This window comes from Loa loa (genome assembly GCF_000183805.2).
Source record: "Loa loa unplaced genomic scaffold supercont3.215, whole genome shotgun sequence".
NCBI lineage: Eukaryota > Metazoa > Nematoda > Chromadorea > Rhabditida > Onchocercidae > Loa > Loa loa.
This window is the reverse complement of record NW_018108395.1, coordinates 86,837-106,120: the sequence shown is the minus strand read 5'-3', so window position 1 is coordinate 106,120 and position 19,284 is coordinate 86,837. Positions and strand designations below refer to the sequence as shown.

At 30.4% G+C, this 19,284-nt stretch overlaps 3 protein-coding genes across 3 annotated transcripts in view; 1 reads left to right on the top strand and 2 right to left on the bottom strand.

Annotated features, from left to right (window-relative positions):
- The window catches only part of LOAG_18173 (hypothetical protein), a gene marked incomplete at its 3' end in the record, with an annotated part of 10,794 nt that extends 6,612 nt beyond the window's left edge, over nt 1-4,182 (top strand). Inside the window, exons 14-23 of the mRNA XM_020450839.1 lie at nt 224-394; nt 808-1,044; nt 1,286-1,396; nt 1,496-1,716; nt 1,898-2,123; nt 2,399-2,509; nt 2,607-2,687; nt 2,864-3,031; nt 3,252-3,386; nt 3,976-4,182. Coding sequence (XP_020305437.1) covers nt 224-394; nt 808-1,044; nt 1,286-1,396; nt 1,496-1,716; nt 1,898-2,123; nt 2,399-2,509; nt 2,607-2,687; nt 2,864-3,031; nt 3,252-3,386; nt 3,976-4,182 — 1,668 coding nt within the window. The remainder of the gene's footprint in view (nt 1-223; nt 395-807; nt 1,045-1,285; nt 1,397-1,495; nt 1,717-1,897; nt 2,124-2,398; nt 2,510-2,606; nt 2,688-2,863; nt 3,032-3,251; nt 3,387-3,975) is intronic.
- Nucleotides 4,183-6,036: 1,854 nt separating this feature from the next.
- On the bottom strand, nt 6,037-7,831 carry LOAG_05799 (hypothetical protein). Its single transcript, XM_003141336.2, has 3 exons — nt 7,646-7,831; nt 7,134-7,193; nt 6,037-6,894 (listed from the first exon to the last, which is right to left on the bottom strand). Exons 1-3 carry the CDS (start codon nt 7,787-7,789, stop codon nt 6,853-6,855), a joined length of 246 nt encoding a protein of 81 aa, XP_003141384.1. The 5' UTR covers nt 7,790-7,831; the 3' UTR covers nt 6,037-6,852.
- Nucleotides 7,832-10,448: 2,617 nt separating this feature from the next.
- Nucleotides 10,449-16,411, bottom strand: LOAG_05798 (prenyltransferase alpha subunit repeat containing protein). Its single transcript, XM_003141335.2, has 11 exons — nt 16,268-16,411; nt 15,652-15,761; nt 15,096-15,185; nt 14,580-14,770; nt 14,038-14,176; nt 13,426-13,519; nt 13,018-13,190; nt 12,592-12,876; nt 11,961-12,223; nt 11,349-11,483; nt 10,449-11,072 (listed from the first exon to the last, which is right to left on the bottom strand). The coding sequence occupies exons 1-11, from the start codon at nt 16,389-16,391 to the stop codon at nt 10,916-10,918; spliced, it is 1,761 nt and encodes a 586-aa protein (XP_003141383.1). The 5' UTR covers nt 16,392-16,411; the 3' UTR covers nt 10,449-10,915.
- Between the last annotated feature and the right edge of the window lie 2,873 nt (nt 16,412-19,284).

The following is a 19,284-nucleotide window of genomic DNA, read 5'->3' as shown; positions in this document are numbered from 1 at the left end:
TTCCGCATAATCTTATTTGTTGACTGATAAATCTTTGAAATAAGGCGATACTTTTGAGAAATCAAAAATGTGATGTGAAGGAGGAAGAGGGTAGTGTTGAGAGAGCGCAAGGAATGATACTGGGCTTGTCTCTCTCGGGAATTTCCAAATAGTTGAGACCGAGAATTTCTTTTGCTCTTCATGATATGAATGTTTTTTCTTTTTTTTGCTTGTATGATTTCAGTCATTCCAGGGCAAACCAACAAAGTTGGAATCACGATTTAGGGTAACATATTCGATGCTTCTGAATTTGTTGCGGGTAGAATATCTGAGTATCGAGGACGTACTACGGCGAAGCTACGTTGAGAGCGCATCATTGAGATTAGCACTAGCACATAAAGCACGCTTAAAAGAGGTGAATTATGGCAAGAACATAAACCTTAATATTTATATGTTGTAATTAAATTATGGAAGATTAAGCTCTTGCTCAGGATGAGCGGAATCCCAAATATGGGCATGAATGTATACTGATAAGATTTCTAAAACCCAACTTATTTCGAATTTAATATTTCGCGGATGATGCAAATGCATGCCGAAATTTTGCTGAATGCAAATCAACCATGGAAGAGATCTGAATTTTCAAACACTCAGCCGCTTTAGTTTACTTGCAAAGTTGTTGTAACGTCATTTGTTAAATATCTAATATTTTATTTGATCAAGAATTATTGTTTGTTTGAAAGCCTTTTTACGCTTTATTTGTGGTTTTTAATGAAGAAATCCATCATCCATTGGAAAATTACTCCAAATTTTAAAAAGTTGAGGTTTCAGGTAGAAAAACTGCTAGTATCAAAAGAAGATCCTAATTGCACAGCATGTTTTCCTATCGAAAGCCGTTCGATTGTTGATTACTATGAGAACTTAAAGATATTCCTACGATCTCGAGCTGAATTATGGCCTGAATTAATTCGGTTTTCGGTTGTAGATAAATTGCTAGCACCGGGACGTTTAATTATCGTTTGTTTGCCAGAAGTTGGACGAATTGCTACTGTGGCAATTCTTCTTAAGGTTCGTAAATACTTATTGGAAAGCGTTAAATCATCCGTCTTGAAGTGCAAGGTCCCCCTTGAACTCTCGTTTTTCGTAGACTGTTGATATTAAGAGCATGATTGGCACTTTCTTTTCCGATTTTACGAGAGAATTTCTTGCTGTAATAACATTGAGGAAGAAATTTTTCTTACGGAGTGAAAACTTTCTTTTTTTTTCTTCTCCATTTTCATTGATAGTTTTTTAAAGAAATGTATTCAAGATAACGGTGGATGGAAATTCAAAAAAAATGACTTTACTACTGTCAGTGGAAGGCGATCAACAAATACGTGAAAAATGTGAAATAGATAGTTTCACACGAATGCCACAGGAGGTTAGAGTCTTTATTTGTGCCTCTTTCATTTTAGTGATTTCGGAATTTCGTAGTGCCATTGAGTTATATTCGGAAAGCGTAATTAAGGCTTTTTCCCAGGAACGACAAGAAATCTGTGAAACAAGCTTATTGCAATGTGCAGCACTTTATGGTCTTGAAGGTCTACCACCGCAAAAATTCTCAGATCAAGTACGAAGAATAGGCTTTGTTTTGGATGGTATATCATTCGATCGTTTGATAGCAATTTGTCAGAGAACTGTGAAGATTGATCCGCTGGCTATTATAGAAGATATAAAATCACGAAATCACCCGAACCATCGGTAGATTTTTTCTTCGTTTCTTTATCCTTGTAAATTTTACTCACTGGAATTCTTTCTGCTAGTGAATGCGCAATCTGAAAAAATGGTGCTAGTCTTAGCTCTCATTCTGTTTTCTTGTTCCCAAGTCATCGGTAGTTATAATTTATATGGTAATACTTGTCGAATTTTATTTCATTTGTAGGACTAAATCGCCAAACGAAGGTGTCCGAAAAATAATTAACGAAATTGATAATATAACAGCAAATTGGGATAGTACCAAGAAGGGAAATATAAAGTTACCAGGGCAAGACATACAAGTGAGCGATATTGACATATTTCAAAAATTGCTTCATTTGAATGACCTTCGCAATTTCCTCATAAATGATGCAAACTTTCATTGTCGACAATGTCCGCTATTCCGAGAGCATGTAAGTTGATCTTGATGTAATTTTAAACTCACAGAAGCATGCTTAAAGCCCTGTTTTCGTTAGTCTTTGCATCGGTTCAATATTTCGGTTTTCCTTCATCTTAATTCTTTAATTAATTTTTTACTTTATTGTTTTTGTTTGTAATTCAAGCTTGGAAATTTTCTCTTAATATAGTGTTTGAGCTGTTATTTGTAATTAATGGGGAATTATATTGCGGTTTAATTGACAAATTCGTTTTCATAAAAGATATCAAATTATTTCTCTACAAATTTTAGTTCATATATATACATGATAAAAGAAGCCTACAAGAGAAATGTGATGAACTCCGTGTAAGGCTTTCAGCTGGTGGTTTGCTTCTTTCACAGGATTACTATGATCGTATTAAGGTAATACTTCGTATTTGATTTTTCGAATTTTACATTTATTGCTACTTGTCTACTAGCGTTTTCATCTCTTTAACAGTTAACCTCTGAATATTTTTAGCTTTTACGCCGACTGAACTATATTGATGACTCAAATTTGGTTTCTCTGAAAGGTCGCGTGGCATGCGAAATACATCATCAGGTAATATGGCCCTATAGATTACAACAGTGGTGTTCTTTCCCGGGTTTTTGGTTTATGCATATTGATTTTCATTTTATGCTAATTTATCCTTGAGAAATTTTCTTTCAGTTCAAAAAAATAACTGGTGGCCAGTAATGGAATCAAAGGTGATGTGCGTGACAAAATTATATTTCTAGGAATTGCTAATTACGGAATTGATGCTGGACAACAAATTTCACTATCGTTCAACTGCGGAAATAGCAGCCATGCTTTCAGTAACCACTTGTCAGCATAGGTCAAGAGAAGGCGATTATAGAAAAGATAAGGAAGATGAAATCGTGCGTCCACCACCAGTTCTAAAAGAGGTACAATTGCCTCTTACTCATGAAATTATGCAAGCATGGCTGAAAATTCCAAACGGGGAAACCCTTTACCTGTTTTAGGATGATTCACAAGCTAAAATTCCAAGAGAAAGAGGGACAATATAATACATAGTCGAAAGGAATACGAAATTTGTGACAATTTTTAGAAGAGCATGCAATAATTTTTTAATTTTCTCCTAATCTGGGAATATTTATTTTTTAGTTGAAAGATGACATCATAGAAGTTTGTAACAGAATTGGGACATTCCAACGAGAATGTGGTGTAAAAGATGTCGACATTTCTGAAGAACTAAGCTTTGATTTGATGCATGCCGTTTATGAATGGGCCAATTCCATGGTAAAATTGCAAAATTTTTTATTCACTTCAGTCTGTTGTTTGTATTTTCGCTATTTTTCGACATCATGAATTAAGATTTAAATTAATGATGCTGGCTTTCCATGTCAGAGCTTATTTTCATATGACTTTTCGAACCTTATAGATGAATTAGTTATCAGCCCTTTTGCTATAATTTAATATTATTATGAATTTCATTTGTCCAGTAGAAATAAAAATTCATAATTTTTAAAAATTTCCCACTTCTTATATAGATCGGAGAAGGCAAAAAATATCAAGTTCTTAAAAGAAGTTTGCAATGCTAACCGTTGAAACGTTCCGTTAAATCCATTGTAGGTTAGACTATTGAGATTCAATTTCGACTGACCTTTGATCCTTGTTGGCCAATAAATTACAGTTTATTTGTATTTGTCTACTTGAAGCCTTTAAAACATTTAATGCTGCTCTACCGGTGCTTCTTACAATATTATCTCGTTGGATTTCATTTTCGAAGTGCGTGTAATTACCTGCCACGAATTTCATCCATCAATATCGTGATTGTAACATTATCATATTCGGTACAATAATTCAAGTTAATTTACGATATTTCCAGCCATTTGCTGATATAATGCAGCTGACGGATGCACAGGAAGGTTTGATTGTACGTTGTATACAGAGGTTGGATGAATTATGTCGCGATATACGAAATGCTGCTCGACTAGTTGGTGACCCTGCATTGTATGAGAAAATGGACGATACATCGGCAGCTATAAAGAGGGATATTGTTTTTGCTGCTAGTCTTTATACTGTTATGGATTAAGATGTTCAAGATAATCGTTTATCCATTTCATATATTTTTAAAAGGGATTAATATGCACAGTAAGAAATTCTTTAAAGTCTTTTTTCTTTTTTTTTATTCCATGTCAATTCATAATGGATGTGTAGAACTCGTCGTGTTTTTTGGGATAATATAAACAGTTCGAACTGTGCTTTATATCAGTAATTAACAAAAACTAATTGGTGAAGAACATCTTATCTGTTTTACTTTACTGGATTGTTGTATCATCGCTACGATTTTGTGGTGATTCTATTATGATTTCGTGATATGTTGTTCTGTATTGCTCATCACTGTTTCATTATTTCTGGTTTAATTATGGTATCTTCTCGCTCAGATTTAGGAGTCAGTGAAACACGTTGACTGCTCTCACATTCCGTTTTTTTTTTTCGTAAAATTTACCTCAGATTTTTTTTTTTGACCAATTTTTTTTCTTTTGTTATGCGGTTTTACATGTTTCAGGATTTCATTGTAAATATTTAATTCCACATTCCATTTTATTCTTATAATTTCTTTGTCGATGTTTGAGATTTCTGGAGTGAATTCATAAAAGGTTGCGATTCAGCTGAAGTAGGAGTGCATTCTTAATGGCAGGAATTAAATTATATCTCATACTATGTACTTAAGTAAGGGTTACAGTAGTCTGAGTGTGAAAAGGGATGACGGGAGGACTTGTAATTTCAAAGAAATTATAAGAATAAAGCAAAATTATTCTCAAATTCTCATAATTGGAAAATCTGTTTGTTCATTTGATTTCATGCTAAAAACTAATGTGAATATCTCGATCTTTGTTTTCCTGATAAACCTTGCCTTTTACTTACTTCATTTCAATTTCTCAGTGATTTTAATTAGATTCAGATAAGGCAGCAATAAAAAGCTTTCAATTTTCTTTTCGTAATAATGAGTCGTATGATTAGGGTAATTAGAGAATTCTGCTTTCCATTGACTGTATTGCTTGCAATGTTAGAAACGTAAGTAAAAATGTTTCAAAGCTTAATATAAGGATTGAACACATAAAAGCTTATTTATATTCCAAATTTGAATTTCAGTTTTTTTTTTTTTTTTGCGGGGTCAATGCTACAGAATAAATTAATTAAGTTACTGGTAATTTTCTGTGAAGCTCATAGTTTCGAACTTTGCTACTGGGACCTCCTGGAGTTTCGTTACTGGTAATTTTCTGTGAAGCTCATAGTTTCGAACCTTGCTACTGGGACCTCCTGGAGTTTCCCGAAGGGGAATTCATTTGGGAATTATGACATTTTTCAATTGTGATATATAAAACTACTTTACTGGTTGATATCTAATTAGACTCCATGAAAGATGATAGGGCTATGAGTTAATTGTTTCTGTAATCCCTTCATCATTATCACTGTTAAAATGTTTATCAATATCCAAATATTCTTACAATACTCAAATACTCCAATAAATTCTCGGCCGAAGTTTGGCGAAATTGTGTTTTTTCTAATTTAGATTTCCGAAAACAAACCACTCCAATTTCCCGTAATTACTTAATTATTATTCATTAATATATTTGTGCTTGATTACTGTTTATCGATGTATTCAATTATTGTTCATTAATGCACCTGTTTTATCTAACTCATCCTAATTGTTGTCTTCAATTATTATATTATTGTTATTCAATTCTCGGTTTTATTCAATTATTATTTGAAGTATCTTAGTTTCAGGGTTTTTTAATTTTAGTTTCCAAAAACTATTTTAATTTCGAAAATTTCATCTACTTCATTTCAAATTTCTTCCAAAATCCTGCTATGTCCTGATTTAGCTTCTTTTAAAAGTAATGCATAAGAATGAAACGTGTTAATTAATAAGTACAATGATCAATTTTGGTGTGTTTATAGCAAAATTTCACAAGTACATACAACTTACTACGAATTATCAGTGGATGAGGAATGATAATGATAGTGGTAATCACCGGTTACAATAAACACAAAGATGTTATTAAGTGATAATAGTGATATTCAATGTTCATATCCGTGATATTATTCATCATACTTGAAACCTTAACTATAATTACTGCCGGGAAAAAGATCATGTTAATATAAAAGTAATTATAGTGTGCATATGAATACGATATGAGTTTTCATTCTATTTATAGCACCGGAATCCAGAAAAAATAACTTTTGCTTTTTAGAAAGCAAGGTAGGAACAAAAGCGCAGAAAAGTGAACAAAGCGGAAATGTACACAGATTGTAATGAATGATTAGTAGTATTAGTAGTAGTAGTAGTAGTAATAGTAAAAGTAGCAGTAGTAGCAGTGGTAAATCGGCGTGAATTAAGTGATATTAGTAGTTAAATAAGTGTTTCAATGAATAGAGAGGCAATTGAAATGATGATATTTTATGTACTTTTGAAATAGATTGAAACAAAAAGGAAAAGAAAAGAAAAACCCGGATTTAAAATTGTAAAACTATATAGTTCACGTAATTAACACTTACGTGACTTCACTTTTTTTTCTAGTCATTTGAAAATTCTCAAATAACTATGAAGAAAAAAGACCACAAAATATGCAAAAAAAATAGGCAGTAAAACTGATTAATCTGTAATCATATCATAACATATCATATCATATATCAGTTGAGGTATCATTGCTTCTAGATTATGTAACTACTGCATAATTCATTCCTCATCTTGCCTTTATACATCTTGATTATCAATTAATTGAACTCGTTTCCATGACTGAAAGAAAAAAAAGTAAATAGAGTTTTTTAATTGTTGATTGATTTAATTAGATGAAATTTGAAATTTTGCTCCAAATCAATTAAAAATTCATTAAATCTTCATCAATTTGAATTCCAGATGAAATGAAATTCCTAATTTCATTCTTTAGTCTTTGCAGCAATCACTATTAGTCTAAAATGATTCACACCATTAATTAATAAATTACTAATTATAGATTTAAAAAAAAGCGCTATTACCTTATTTGGCCTATGTCGCATTCGATGCACACCACATCGAAGATCGAACGTTGAGCCAAACTGTAATTAGTGTAATACTAGTCTATTATAATTAATTTTTTTCCTAAATTATCTCATGCAAAGAAAGCATTTACATTCTCTAATGCATATACTTTTTATAAGTTATCATTGTAACACTGTTATCACTGTAGCACTGTTATCACTGAAAATTTGTAAGTTATCATTTATTTCATTCGATTGATGATTGTCCTCAAATCATATGACAGTATCATGTAAAAGATATGAACAAGCCTAATATTATCATAAAGACGCCTAGTATCATTATGATTATCGTTATTATTAATTATTGCTAAAAAAAGTCGTCATTATCGTCGTTAGATAAGCCTATTGTTATCACTAAAATTATTTATTGTCATTGAATAAATATATTATTATTACAATAACAATAAAATTGATATACTAAACAAGAATATAATTCATAAATTTAGCCAAAAAAAAAGAAGAAAACTTACTTTTTCAAAAACTGTTCGATCATCATTTTTTGTTATCCAAATGAAATTGATAATAGCTGATAAAATAAATAATACTACAACAAAACATACGGATACGGCTAATGGACCCAAGTAATCGATGAATTCGAATTCTTGTTTCGGCATTTGATCCTTTGTTTACGGATACAAACAAATTTAACGTCTAAACATGTAAACATATATTTGACGTGCAAACACGCATTTAACGTGCAAACATGTATTTAATGTGTAAACATATGTTTACACGTGTAAGCGCATATTTCACGTGTATCTATTACGTATTTTAATACATACATAACATGTTATAACAATCATTATACGATAAGAAAAAAGACCCATTTCGATGAACATCCGGTGTGTTCACTTAACATTGGAACATACCATAAGTACAGTGGTATGTAAATTGATGGTAATGATAAAAAAAATAGAAGAAAAAGAAAGAAAGATAAAAATTCATCGTCGCAAATGAAACTGCGATAAAAATAGATGAGAAGTGGGGCACCTTCGATTATTAACCTTTGATTTTTCCGACATTGAAACAATACAAAATCAGTTGAAAATGCTCTATGTCTGTCATTGTCAAAGTGACTGTTTGTTGAAGATTGAATAAATCATTGGTTGATAAGATTTCGGAGATAAAAAATTATTGTTGTATGATAATATTACGATAAACAATTACAATTTATCGTTTTTCCTTTTTTTTTTTTTTTTTTTTTTAAATCATGTTTTAATTCTTAACAATCCTCTTTTTTCCCTTTTTTTTGATTATTTTTGATAATAACATTTCATCAAATTGTATAATATCATTGTAATGTGAGGTACTTTACCGATTTATTTATTTTTTTCTCCTTTTCTATTTTATCCTTTAAATGATTTAGGAAAATTTTCTTTCATTTAAATAATAAAATTTGAGAAAGGATTTAAAAAAGATTAGAAAAAAGTTCAAGACTTTTTTCAAAAGTGAAATTTTGAAATATTTCAATAATGAAAGAAATTTCAGGACAGTCACAATTAAGAAATGAATTCCTTTTTTGATATGGTAAATTATAGCTGATTTAGGTTGCTAATATAACCATATTATTGTTAACCGCGCACAGTTTATCCTTAGATTTATCCATCTGATCGATTCATTGATTGATTGATTGCTTGTTGAATGCATTGCATACACTGAAGAAGTAAATGACATCCTGTCACAACAAACATCCATTAGTTTGATCTAATTGAGTTCGAACAAAAGTAATGCAGAAATAGATGATCATTTGTTTGCAATCATTTGCTTCGCTTTTCTCTTTCCCTTCTCAAAAAAGAAAAACATTCCATGATTCTATTTTTAGAACATTTCATAGTATTATTTTTAAATATAATAAATAATGACAAAATTGAAATTAAGAAGACAATATGCAAATTTTTATTTTCTTTACACAAGCCATTGACAGTTGAAAAAAAAGCCAACTGTAAACATTTTCCGCTTTATTTTATTATAAGAAAGATTTGAAACAAATCGATGAATGTCGGGAAGAATTTATGAGAATAATTCTCAAATTATTGCTGTATTTAAAATTTAAAATTTAGGAAGGAAATGTGAGAGAATTGCAGTGAAATGAAAAAAACCATTTCTATCCATTTTATTTTGTTTAAATTATATCATCTAAATTTTCACAAATATAATGAATCCGTGGAATTGCAAAACCCAATAATGACCAGAAATACAGTATATCTGATACAATCTCTTCGAGTTACTAATGCAATTAAATATCGAGTCCAATCATGTTTAAGTTTTTTTGAGAATAATAAATCAAATATGGAACCATCTAATTTAAATGATCAGTAGCTAATTTAATCAGTAATTCAGAGAGTAAAATCAAACCAATAAATAGTCGTATCATCTAGAATAGGATTGAATAAATAATTAATCGAACGATTAAATTTGAAGAATAGCTGGATGAAAATTAGAATTGAATGGTAACAAATAAGAAAAATAGGAATTGGAGGTGAGTAAACAATAGCAGTAAAATGAATGCAGCAATTGACGAAGCAGTATCACCCAATTTAGACTGCCATGCCCCTTTAATGGAATACAAACCTGTTCTATGATCTAGTCGATCAACGCCCCCTGAATCGATTCCCTCAAACTCTACCATGATTACACTTCCAGGGCACTCATAAAAGCCTCCAGCCCCTTCCCCCTTACTTCCTGTTGCTGCATCCATAGCTCTCTTCTTATGTCACCAATTTTGTTTATTTTTAATATCCTCAAGAATTTCTATGTACCAATTCGTTACCTTGAAGAATGAATTGTCAAAACTACAATGTCATTTTTCCAAATGAGATGAGATAACTCCTCATGGTATATGAGTTTGCCTTAACAACTACCATATATCATTTTATACAACTATAATACATTTAAATTAAAAACAGAAAATTTACGAATACAATTATCTGATAAAGAGCAAATTTTATCGAAGAATTTGAAAAGCTCGACATAAGCTGAACCTGATTTTTAAAAAACCCAACAAAAGCTATAGATTTTAAGCTTGCTTTCGAGCCTGAAACACTTCAATTCGCAAGTGTTTCAGTACGAAAAATTAGAGTAAAAATCTAGCAAAATCTGCAAAAACGATTAAAGGATTCCTTATCACCTATCGTTTTTATCGATTTATTTGTCGAACAACTTCCATTACCGAGGAAAAACATAATTGCAAATCAAAATTATTTCATTATCACCATTTATGTGTTGCTAGTCTTCACTGTTGATCAGAAGAGCTAAACATTTCATCATCCAACACGAATTCCGATCTATTCGCCACTTCAGTCTCAAAAGTTATCGGCCTATCCATATTATCATTTTGGATCTTGCAAATGCTTATCAAAAACATCCAATTCAACCTTATCTATTTAGCTGACAAGCACAAAAACCACTTTCTCTACGAAAATTTCGAATATTTACAATTTCTTTTAGCTACTCAAAAATCGATCCATTTTCTCTGAAATAATAGATGGAAACTGTCCGACAGATAGCGAAAGTTGTACATACTAATTCAAAAAACACCTGGATCTGCAAACACTTTTGACGGAATCTAATATAATTACCTTTGATAAATCGCAAAGAAATCATTCTTCTAACCTAACCCTTAAAGTAAATTGATAAAAGTATGCAAAAAAAAGTAAACAAGAATGAAAGTACGTTAAAAAGAAATATGCATTAGTAGAACATTGTTTGTGACAAACAATTTACTCAATATCTGGGACGAATTACTTTGCCCACACTTTGACTGGCTGCCCCGATTCTTCAAATTCCAATATTCCAATTTTCCCCAATACAAAGTTGTCCTTAATATCCAAATTGTTCATGGCCAATTCGATAACGCCCAGATAATCCAACCGTGGCAACATACTGATACCTTCAAAACTGAAACAATGGTGTATTTAGTTAACTTAATTATATCAAAATGTAGCGAATACTATAACGAACATATATTTGCATTCAGTAATACTGAAATTAACGACTACAACTTTCCAAATATGATAAGCTAATTTAGCTTAAGAATAATAATAGTAGCGTTTGATTTATAGCAATAACTATAGCTAAAATACCGTTTTATTATACTGGGAGTCTGGACGATATGACATTACATTTAGCACCAAGGAGCCAAATTTTAGAATCGAAAAAAGCTATGGACCTAACCTGGTAATAGGATTTCCAAAAAGTCGTAAATGAGTTAAACGTCGAAAAGGTTTGAAACTGCATAAATTGGTGAATCTATTCCCAGTAAGATCCAAACGTGTGATAAATGATGACAAATATTTTAAATGGTCAATGCTAAAATATATGATTGTTAGAAGACAATACAAAACACAGAAAATTTTTAAAATTTTTTTCCACAAATTTTCCATTTCCACAAGCTTGCCATTGTATAACTTCCATTCTATAGCTTCATTGTTCGCCTCAAAATGTTACCAGCAAACAATAAAGAAGGATTAATTAAAAAAATAGAATGAGTAAAGAAGCTAACGAAAAGGTAGCTTTGGCTAAGGCCAACAGATTATGTTGAAAAATTGTAAACAATTTTCAAAAGAGACTAATGTTAACAGTACACAACTTTCCCAATCCTAATTCAAACACTTTGCCTTATATTAAAGTTACAATGAGTCATTCATTATAATTCCATTGCAGAAACTATTCAAATCTTGTGCATCTTATCATTTGTTCAGCAAATCAAAAACTGACCACTGAGGAACTTGCTTAATTAACGATGCAAATTGCTTATTTGAACTAATGGACTTCGGGAAAAAAGACCTTTTCAAACCCATATTATCCAGCTTTAGTTCTCCGGCAAAATGACCTTCAACATGTCTGAATAAAATATCTATCCTCCGTACATCACCTAACTTCTCGCGTAGCTTTTCGTTAATTCGTAGATTCATAGCCATCTCATTATACATTTCGCATCGTTGTGGATCGATATTTCTGGCCAATGCCTCCAAGTTCGTCAAAATTGTCGAAAGCATTTTAATCGGTTCTAATTCTAAGATCGCAAAGGTATACGTAAGAAGTGGCCACTGCAAAAAAAAAAAATCCATTTAACTTAATACAGCTTTAGTAGCTTTAGTAGCAAATAATTTGATGACATTGGGCACTTGACCTTTTCAAACAACTAACTCTAATCTGAGATAAGTTAGTGTAACTATCACACATGGATAACTTGAACCAGTTCTGTTGCGTCGCTTAAAATAAAAAACAAAGGAAAAAGTGCATGGATGGTTAGAGCAGTTAGAGTTTTATTAAAGTGCACTAAAATTCGAAGTAAAGTTTATTATTCAATGTCTAGGACGGTGGATTTTAATTTCGAATTCATAATCAAATAAATCGAATCTAACATCGATTTGAGAAATCAGCAAGCTTTTGAAAAATAGAACTATTATAATACCTTTAAAATCTCGTCCTTCTGGTCAACTTTTAGCTCTTCCAGTAATTCCTGACAATTATCCATTAGTTTTTCGATGATATGTCTTCGAGCTTCACTAACTGGTTTGCATTTAATGTGGTATATGTGGAAAATTTTTTGCAAATCAACATATCCTCGTTCCATATCGACGATCCCAAACGAATCATGAATTGAAGGACGTAACTGACATTCGGCTATTTCGCCATCGATTTCAAATCGATATGAATTACTAGCGCGAAATGCCCTACGATTTGTCATTTCGGAATTCTAAATTCGAAAAATTCAGACAAAAAAAACCACAATCAAGGAACAAAAGCAAATTTTCCGTAATGAGCAGTTCAAAATATGAAGCCAAAACTGAAAACTTATAAATGAAAATTTGCATTAAAAAAAATTTAGACAACGCACCATGATGGGAGTCCACTGATCACCATTCTTCATCTTTACAATCAAAAAATTAGATATCATTGCCAATTTTACAGCGCGGTCAAATGTAACTGATAAATATGAAACTGTGGTTTGATTCCATTTGCGAGTGAAATCGAATACCAATCCCAATAAATGGGTATTATTAATATCATCTTGAAAATGTAATTTTACTTCCCAAATACAGCTTCAGCATTTTGTCCATGTTCCCTAATATTTATGCATCTTTCTACATTTTATTCAATAAATGAAAATTAATGGCCGTAAGAGTGAGTATTTCACTTAATTATACAAATCTAACATGGCCAGTTACCCTCCATAATTTTTGGCGATTCAAAGCAATACCAATCTAAAAAGCCATTTATAAAATAATCAACTGGAATTACTCACATTTCTTTTTCACTCCGTTGGATAGCAAAAGCCATTCAGCGTATATCCAAGCACTTTGATCTTCGGGATCCATAAAAAATGCATTTTCTAGTTTCTTGAAACAATGAAAGTTAGCAAAAGGTAAGCCCAAAAAAATGGATATCTTCTACTGGTTTCATATACAACAAACAACATAATGTTAAAAGAAAATAAGAAACAAAAAAAAGAAAAGAAAGAAGAAAAACATATAGGTTAAGAATGTGGGCTCCGTTTAACGTATAAAACGCATTAATCAGAAAGAAATACCCTGTTTTGAAAAAATAAAGCAGGCCAAAACATGCTTACACACGATTTAGATAAATATTTTAATCAATTAACCTCACCCAGTTGTCAAATTAATGGAACTTTCCGAAGCTTAAGTGCAAGATGTTTGCCGCCATTGCGAGGTTGTGCGTTCAATGTACCAGCCATACAAAATATTCTCCTAATGGAAGCCCTTTAACTATTTATTTTAATCTAACTATCGATGGAAATCAATCTTTGATGACCTACAACAAGATTTGGTAAAAACAAGCTTTCAAAACAAGAAGTTCAACAAAAGTTATAAACCAATTCCAAAGAAAAAAACTATACTTTGTATTCATTATATAATGCTTGTCGGTTCAAAGTTAGCTGATTTTCAGCATCAGGGAATAATGACGGCAGAAGAGACGAGCGATAATGCCATGAGGAATAGTTACTGAAGTTTTCATCTATCAATCTGTCTGAAAACCTAAAAACTGAAGAAATTAATTTCTCAAATTTCAGCTTAAACACTTCCTACATTATCAATCTATGATATTTGGAACTGGAAACCGATAGAAACAGACCAATAAAAAAACCGAGCCAAGAGATTTACTAAGAGTTTTAAGTTAAGGAATGCCGCATAATTGGATTAGTAATGATAAGTTTCTCCTCCTGTATTCTCTTCATCTTTCCAATTCCAGGAAACAATAACAAACACTCCTGGATGCATCCCGATTGACATTGAGTTTGAAAAATCCCTTCTTTTTGAAAAAGGAAATACCCAGTAATCAAGCATAAATACCAACAATTTGTATGATTTCAAAAGTCATTAATCAAACCCTAAACACAGTATGCTAATATTAAATTTAAATGCTATTCGTAATTATTACTTGAGTTCTTCTTCAGCTGATTGAATACCAAATTGCGCTACTTCTCGGCGATAATCCCAACAGTGAAAATTCCTGCCATCCAACTTCAGGAATTTCTCACAAGCTGCTAATTCTTCCGCCACGTCTGGATCTGACAACTGTTTAAAGCACCAAAAGCGATAAAACCACGCACAATACGATTTGGGATTTACCTGAATATAAAATAGTTGAAAATGCTCAAAAGTTGATCGCAGCAACAAGACTAAAGGACTTTGTAATAATATTTCCTTTTTGCAGTTCAAATTAAGTGTCATCTGCAGCATGACTGCATTTTCAAATTCATTCTTCAAGACGGCTGCAGTCGTAGGTAGGTGGTCGGGAATGAATAAACAACTCAAATCAATTTTATAGGGCAAAAGCAGAAGACGTAAAACTGTGTATATATTATAAATTTTTTATAAGACAAGTCTTCGACTTTATCTTCAGAAAAATTATGTTAGAATTAACTAAAAACCCAACACTGAATAAAACAAATACCTTTAAGCTAGCTTCTGTCAATTTTATTTCTGAATGGAATGTATGGTCCTTTCGAACTATATTTTGTTCGTCGCTTTCTTCTGGTAATTTCTGAAAAAAAAGTAACTGCAAATAAAGAACTACTTCATTTATTTAGAATCCAATTTTTTTTCATGACTACTTAATATGATATTCCATCTAACCACCATTTTCAATTCTATTACTTATTTTTTGCAAAGTATAGTATAATCTTCATAACAATGCAATTATTATATATATAAGTATCAGTTGTATTGGCTATCGCTTGCTAAAGAATGTTGTACTTTGAAGATTCGAGAAATTTTTCGAAATGTTCTAACAAAAAACGGTGTAAATTTCAGAAAAATCAAAAAAGTGCCATTTTCCTTTTTTACATATCACTTTTATCCACATAACTTACATATTTCATATCATCTATATTTTTACATATCATACTAGAATACCTACACCAACCACAACTTCACTTACCCAAACTTGTCACTCCTAACTTGAAAGTTTAGTTATGATGAGAAAAGCTGAATAAATAAAACTCTTCAACCTTAGATAATAAAGTAGTAACTTGGCGACGGATGTTCCAAAATGTGTAAATATCCGGGTTTTTTTCAAGCAAAGGAGCAGTTAGCGACAACATTTCCTCATCCAACTCACCTGTAAAGTACGAAATCCAAATCTTTTCATATTTCATATTATCTTCCAATCCAAAAAAATTAGAATTGAAAATCCTGCATCAATCACAATCAGAAACGAATTAAATCCTAAGGTTTTTAAAAAAAAAAGTGAAAAGAAAACCTATAAGTTACAACGGTTTCAACTAAAAAAACAATCCAAAAATAAGCGATACACTAATATTGCTTCATTGTAGTTATCACGAAAGATATTACTTTCATCAATCGCTACTTTTCCAAATATTCCCCCTCACTCTTACCTGATCTTTCAGTACAAAGAAATTTTTCTTGCATAAATTTGAAGCAAACATAGTTATAACTCTAACGTCATAATGCAGACTACGTTGTTAACTTTGCAAATTTCATTTTAGTATAAATTCTAAATAAACAAATTAAAAATATGTAAAACATCGACGATAATTTTTAGGAAATTAAACAAATATAAAATATAATATAGATTATTTAATCAAATAACACAAAAGATATTACCTTTCATACGTTTTTCAACAATCCGATTCCTTAGTTTGCAATAAATTTTCAATTTTTCAGCTCTTTCCTTTTCTTTCTTCAACTTTTGCTCTTCCGTTGTTGCCACTTTTTTTATAAAATGCATCTTTCCTTTTTGATCTGAAATCAACTTAACAAAAAGAAAAAAGAAAAATATTGCATGTAATTAAGATAAAATGAAATAAACTACTTCAAAAAAAAGAAAATTTCAGATGTTTTTAGCATGCAACAAATATATGAAACAATTCTATTTTAGGTATTTCAGTTATTCAAATAATTTTGAAAACTTTTTTAGTTTATTTTTTGAAATCAATTTTTTTTAATTTTTTGTACTTTAATACTTCAAATTGACTTTATACTATTTAAGATTAACAATTCGTATAACACTTTAATTTTGCAAATTCGAAATATTCCCTCAACCAAATATTTCCAAATGTCTAACGTTATATTTCAACAATTCTCTCAATTCTTTAGCCTGTGTTACTTTGAAATTTCAACAATTGCATCATTTCTCCACCTCCTTACACTATCTTCGCTACTCTCCATTACTGCTACAATAGATGCTACCTTGATTTTTTGTAAAGTTTCTCAATCTCTACCGCAATGCTATTTCTCATCTCCTGTAATCCCCAATGTCTCTTCGATTAACACACTGCAACTGACCTTCCACTTCCCTAACCATACTTCCTACTTTCTCATTTCCCACAACCATATTTCTACTCGGTATTCCATCCACACCGTTCAGCAACCAGTCCAGTCTATCCTTTCCTAGTCATCTAGTTTAGTCCAGTCTCGCTGTGAAATTCTATTTGTTAAATGTGATGTACACCATGAAAAATTTGTCCCCATGTCACTAAATTGTCCCCAAATCGTTAAAAAAAAGAAAGAGATTGTCCTTATGTCGTTCATTTTAGCTATAAAAATATTACATTCAAAAATATCCTTTATCAATTAAATGAGCATTGCCATTGTCAAGTGTCAAATTTTCATCTTAATTACTTATTTGAATTGACAATGTAAAAAATCTCCATTTTTATTCTATTCATTTAACTTAACTATCCCATCGATATAATTACTTAAAAATTGACTCTAAATAATCATTTAAAAATAAAATAAATTGGAAAAAAGGAAAGTCAACGAATTGATTGCTATAAAGTTTCGTCATTTTCAACAAATAAGTTTCAATGTTTTATCATTTCGAAAGATAAATAAGATTACCTTCCACATATCTACTGATAAAAATCCATTATTTCGAAAGAATTAGTAAAAGAAATCTTTATATCCATAGTTTTATTGGATAAATGAGAACAAATTTGATAAAATTTTACTTTTTTGTAAGTATGAGCTCATAAATTATTTGCGAACAAGCTATCAATTAGTTTTTCTCGTACAAAAAGATGCTGTACGATACTGATAAGAAGACATTGTCATAAAATGTCCAACAAGAATGTAAGAATGAAACGAAAAGTTTCATAACGAAAACTTTTTCAGGTTTTGCATAAGTAAAAAGCATATATATTACAATGAGATGACTATTAATATCTTTATTTTTCAAGCATAAAGTAAACATTGGCATCAAATGAATTCAAAGTTCAACTAGTTCATACGAAAAAAAAATTATAATAGAAAGAGATGCTTGAAATTATTTTAAAAAAATTTTGTTCCTAAAAGAAATTGGATTTAATCAAAATTTTTCAACTTCTTTTTTTTCAAGATTTCAATTATTGATCTTTACTGCATAATTTGTATTACAATAATTTTGTTCATATTATGCAGTTTGAATATAAATATTTCCATATTTTGCTCATGAATATCTGTCAAATTTGAAAAGTATTATTTTACAATTTTAAGTTTTTTTTCCTTCCTTTGAAACTTTTCTGTTTTATCATTAAATCAAGCGAAATGACAAATTCGCTTCATCAGTGTTTTTTTTTCCAAGAAAATTTTGTTCAATGTTGAAATTTTTGCAACCAATAAATTATTAGCATTGAAATTTTTCATTTTTTTTTTTGTTCATAAATTTCTTATATCGTTTATCTATAGGAAAAACGGCAAGAAATGGTTATCACAAAGTTAACAATTGTCACATACGTAATGACAATATTATGTATAAGCATAGTTAAGCTCAAATTTGATCATTTTAAACACACTGCATCAATTATTTTTCTGTCACTTTTGAGAAAAAAAAATTTGTAAAAGTTTTTTAAAATTATCAGTGGGAATTGTTTTCATCATATTCATTTTTAGGGATTAAATCATTTGATCAACTTTTGCTATAATATATGATATCTTGTCTTATCTGATTATTACAATAAGCAATGATAAAATGTCACTTAAATGCATCATTGTGGAAAACAATCATTAATGATGATAGGCTTAATTATTTGAAAAGTGATAACTTTTTTCTTCCTGAATTCTTAATTTTTATTTTTATGAAACAATTTTTTTTTTTTAAATGATAATTTCTTAATTTTCATTCATATCAAATGAATCTCAACACTTATTGTTAAAATAATTATTAGATTACTTATTATTAGATTCAATTATTAGCAATTTTTATTTGCTAAGTTTTCAAAATTAAAGTTATGTAATAGATCAATGTTTGAAATAACCAAAATTTTTTAATGTTCTATTGGTCGAATAAACAAAATATTTTTATTTCAATTCATTTCTTATCATTCATTATTTATCCTTCTCTGAAAATGATAACAATGATAAGAACAGTGATCATAACAATGATTTTTTCAATTTTCTTCTGTTTCAAACGAATGAAATTTAATACTTTGAAATTTGAGGAAAATGAAACTTGGTACTTTGGAACTCTTTAATCAATTAAATTAATGTATTAAAGCATGTAAAGCTGCAAAAATTGCTCGTCATTTGCTCATTATCTTAAAAAGAGAGAGAGAAAGGAAGAGAGAGAGGGAGAGAGAGAGAGAGAGGAGGAGTATTTATTTTCTGCACTATTTCTTCTTTTGACTACTTTAACCAAAGTGCTA

Coding starts and splice junctions, on each gene's coding strand:
- LOAG_05798 (XM_003141335.2), bottom strand. CDS start 16,391: ATGCATTTTATAAAAAAAGTGGCAACAACGGAAGAGCAAAAGTTGAAG. Junction 15,186..15,651: donor TTACTACTTTATTATCTAAG/GTTGAAGAGTTT, acceptor CTTTTTTTTCAG/AAATTACCAGAAGAAAGCGA. Junction 13,191..13,425: donor CAACGGAGTGAAAAAGAAAT/GTGAGTAATTCC, acceptor TACATTTTCAAG/ATGATATTAATAATACCCAT.
- LOAG_05799 (XM_003141336.2), bottom strand. CDS start 7,789: ATGCCGAAACAAGAATTCGAATTCATCGATTACTTGGGTCCATTAGCC. Junction 7,194..7,645: donor ATCGAACAGTTTTTGAAAAA/GTAAGTTTTCTT, acceptor CACTAATTACAG/TTTGGCTCAACGTTCGATCT. Junction 6,895..7,133: donor TGCGACATAGGCCAAATAAG/GTAATAGCGCTT, acceptor TTTTTCTTTCAG/TCATGGAAACGAGTTCAATT.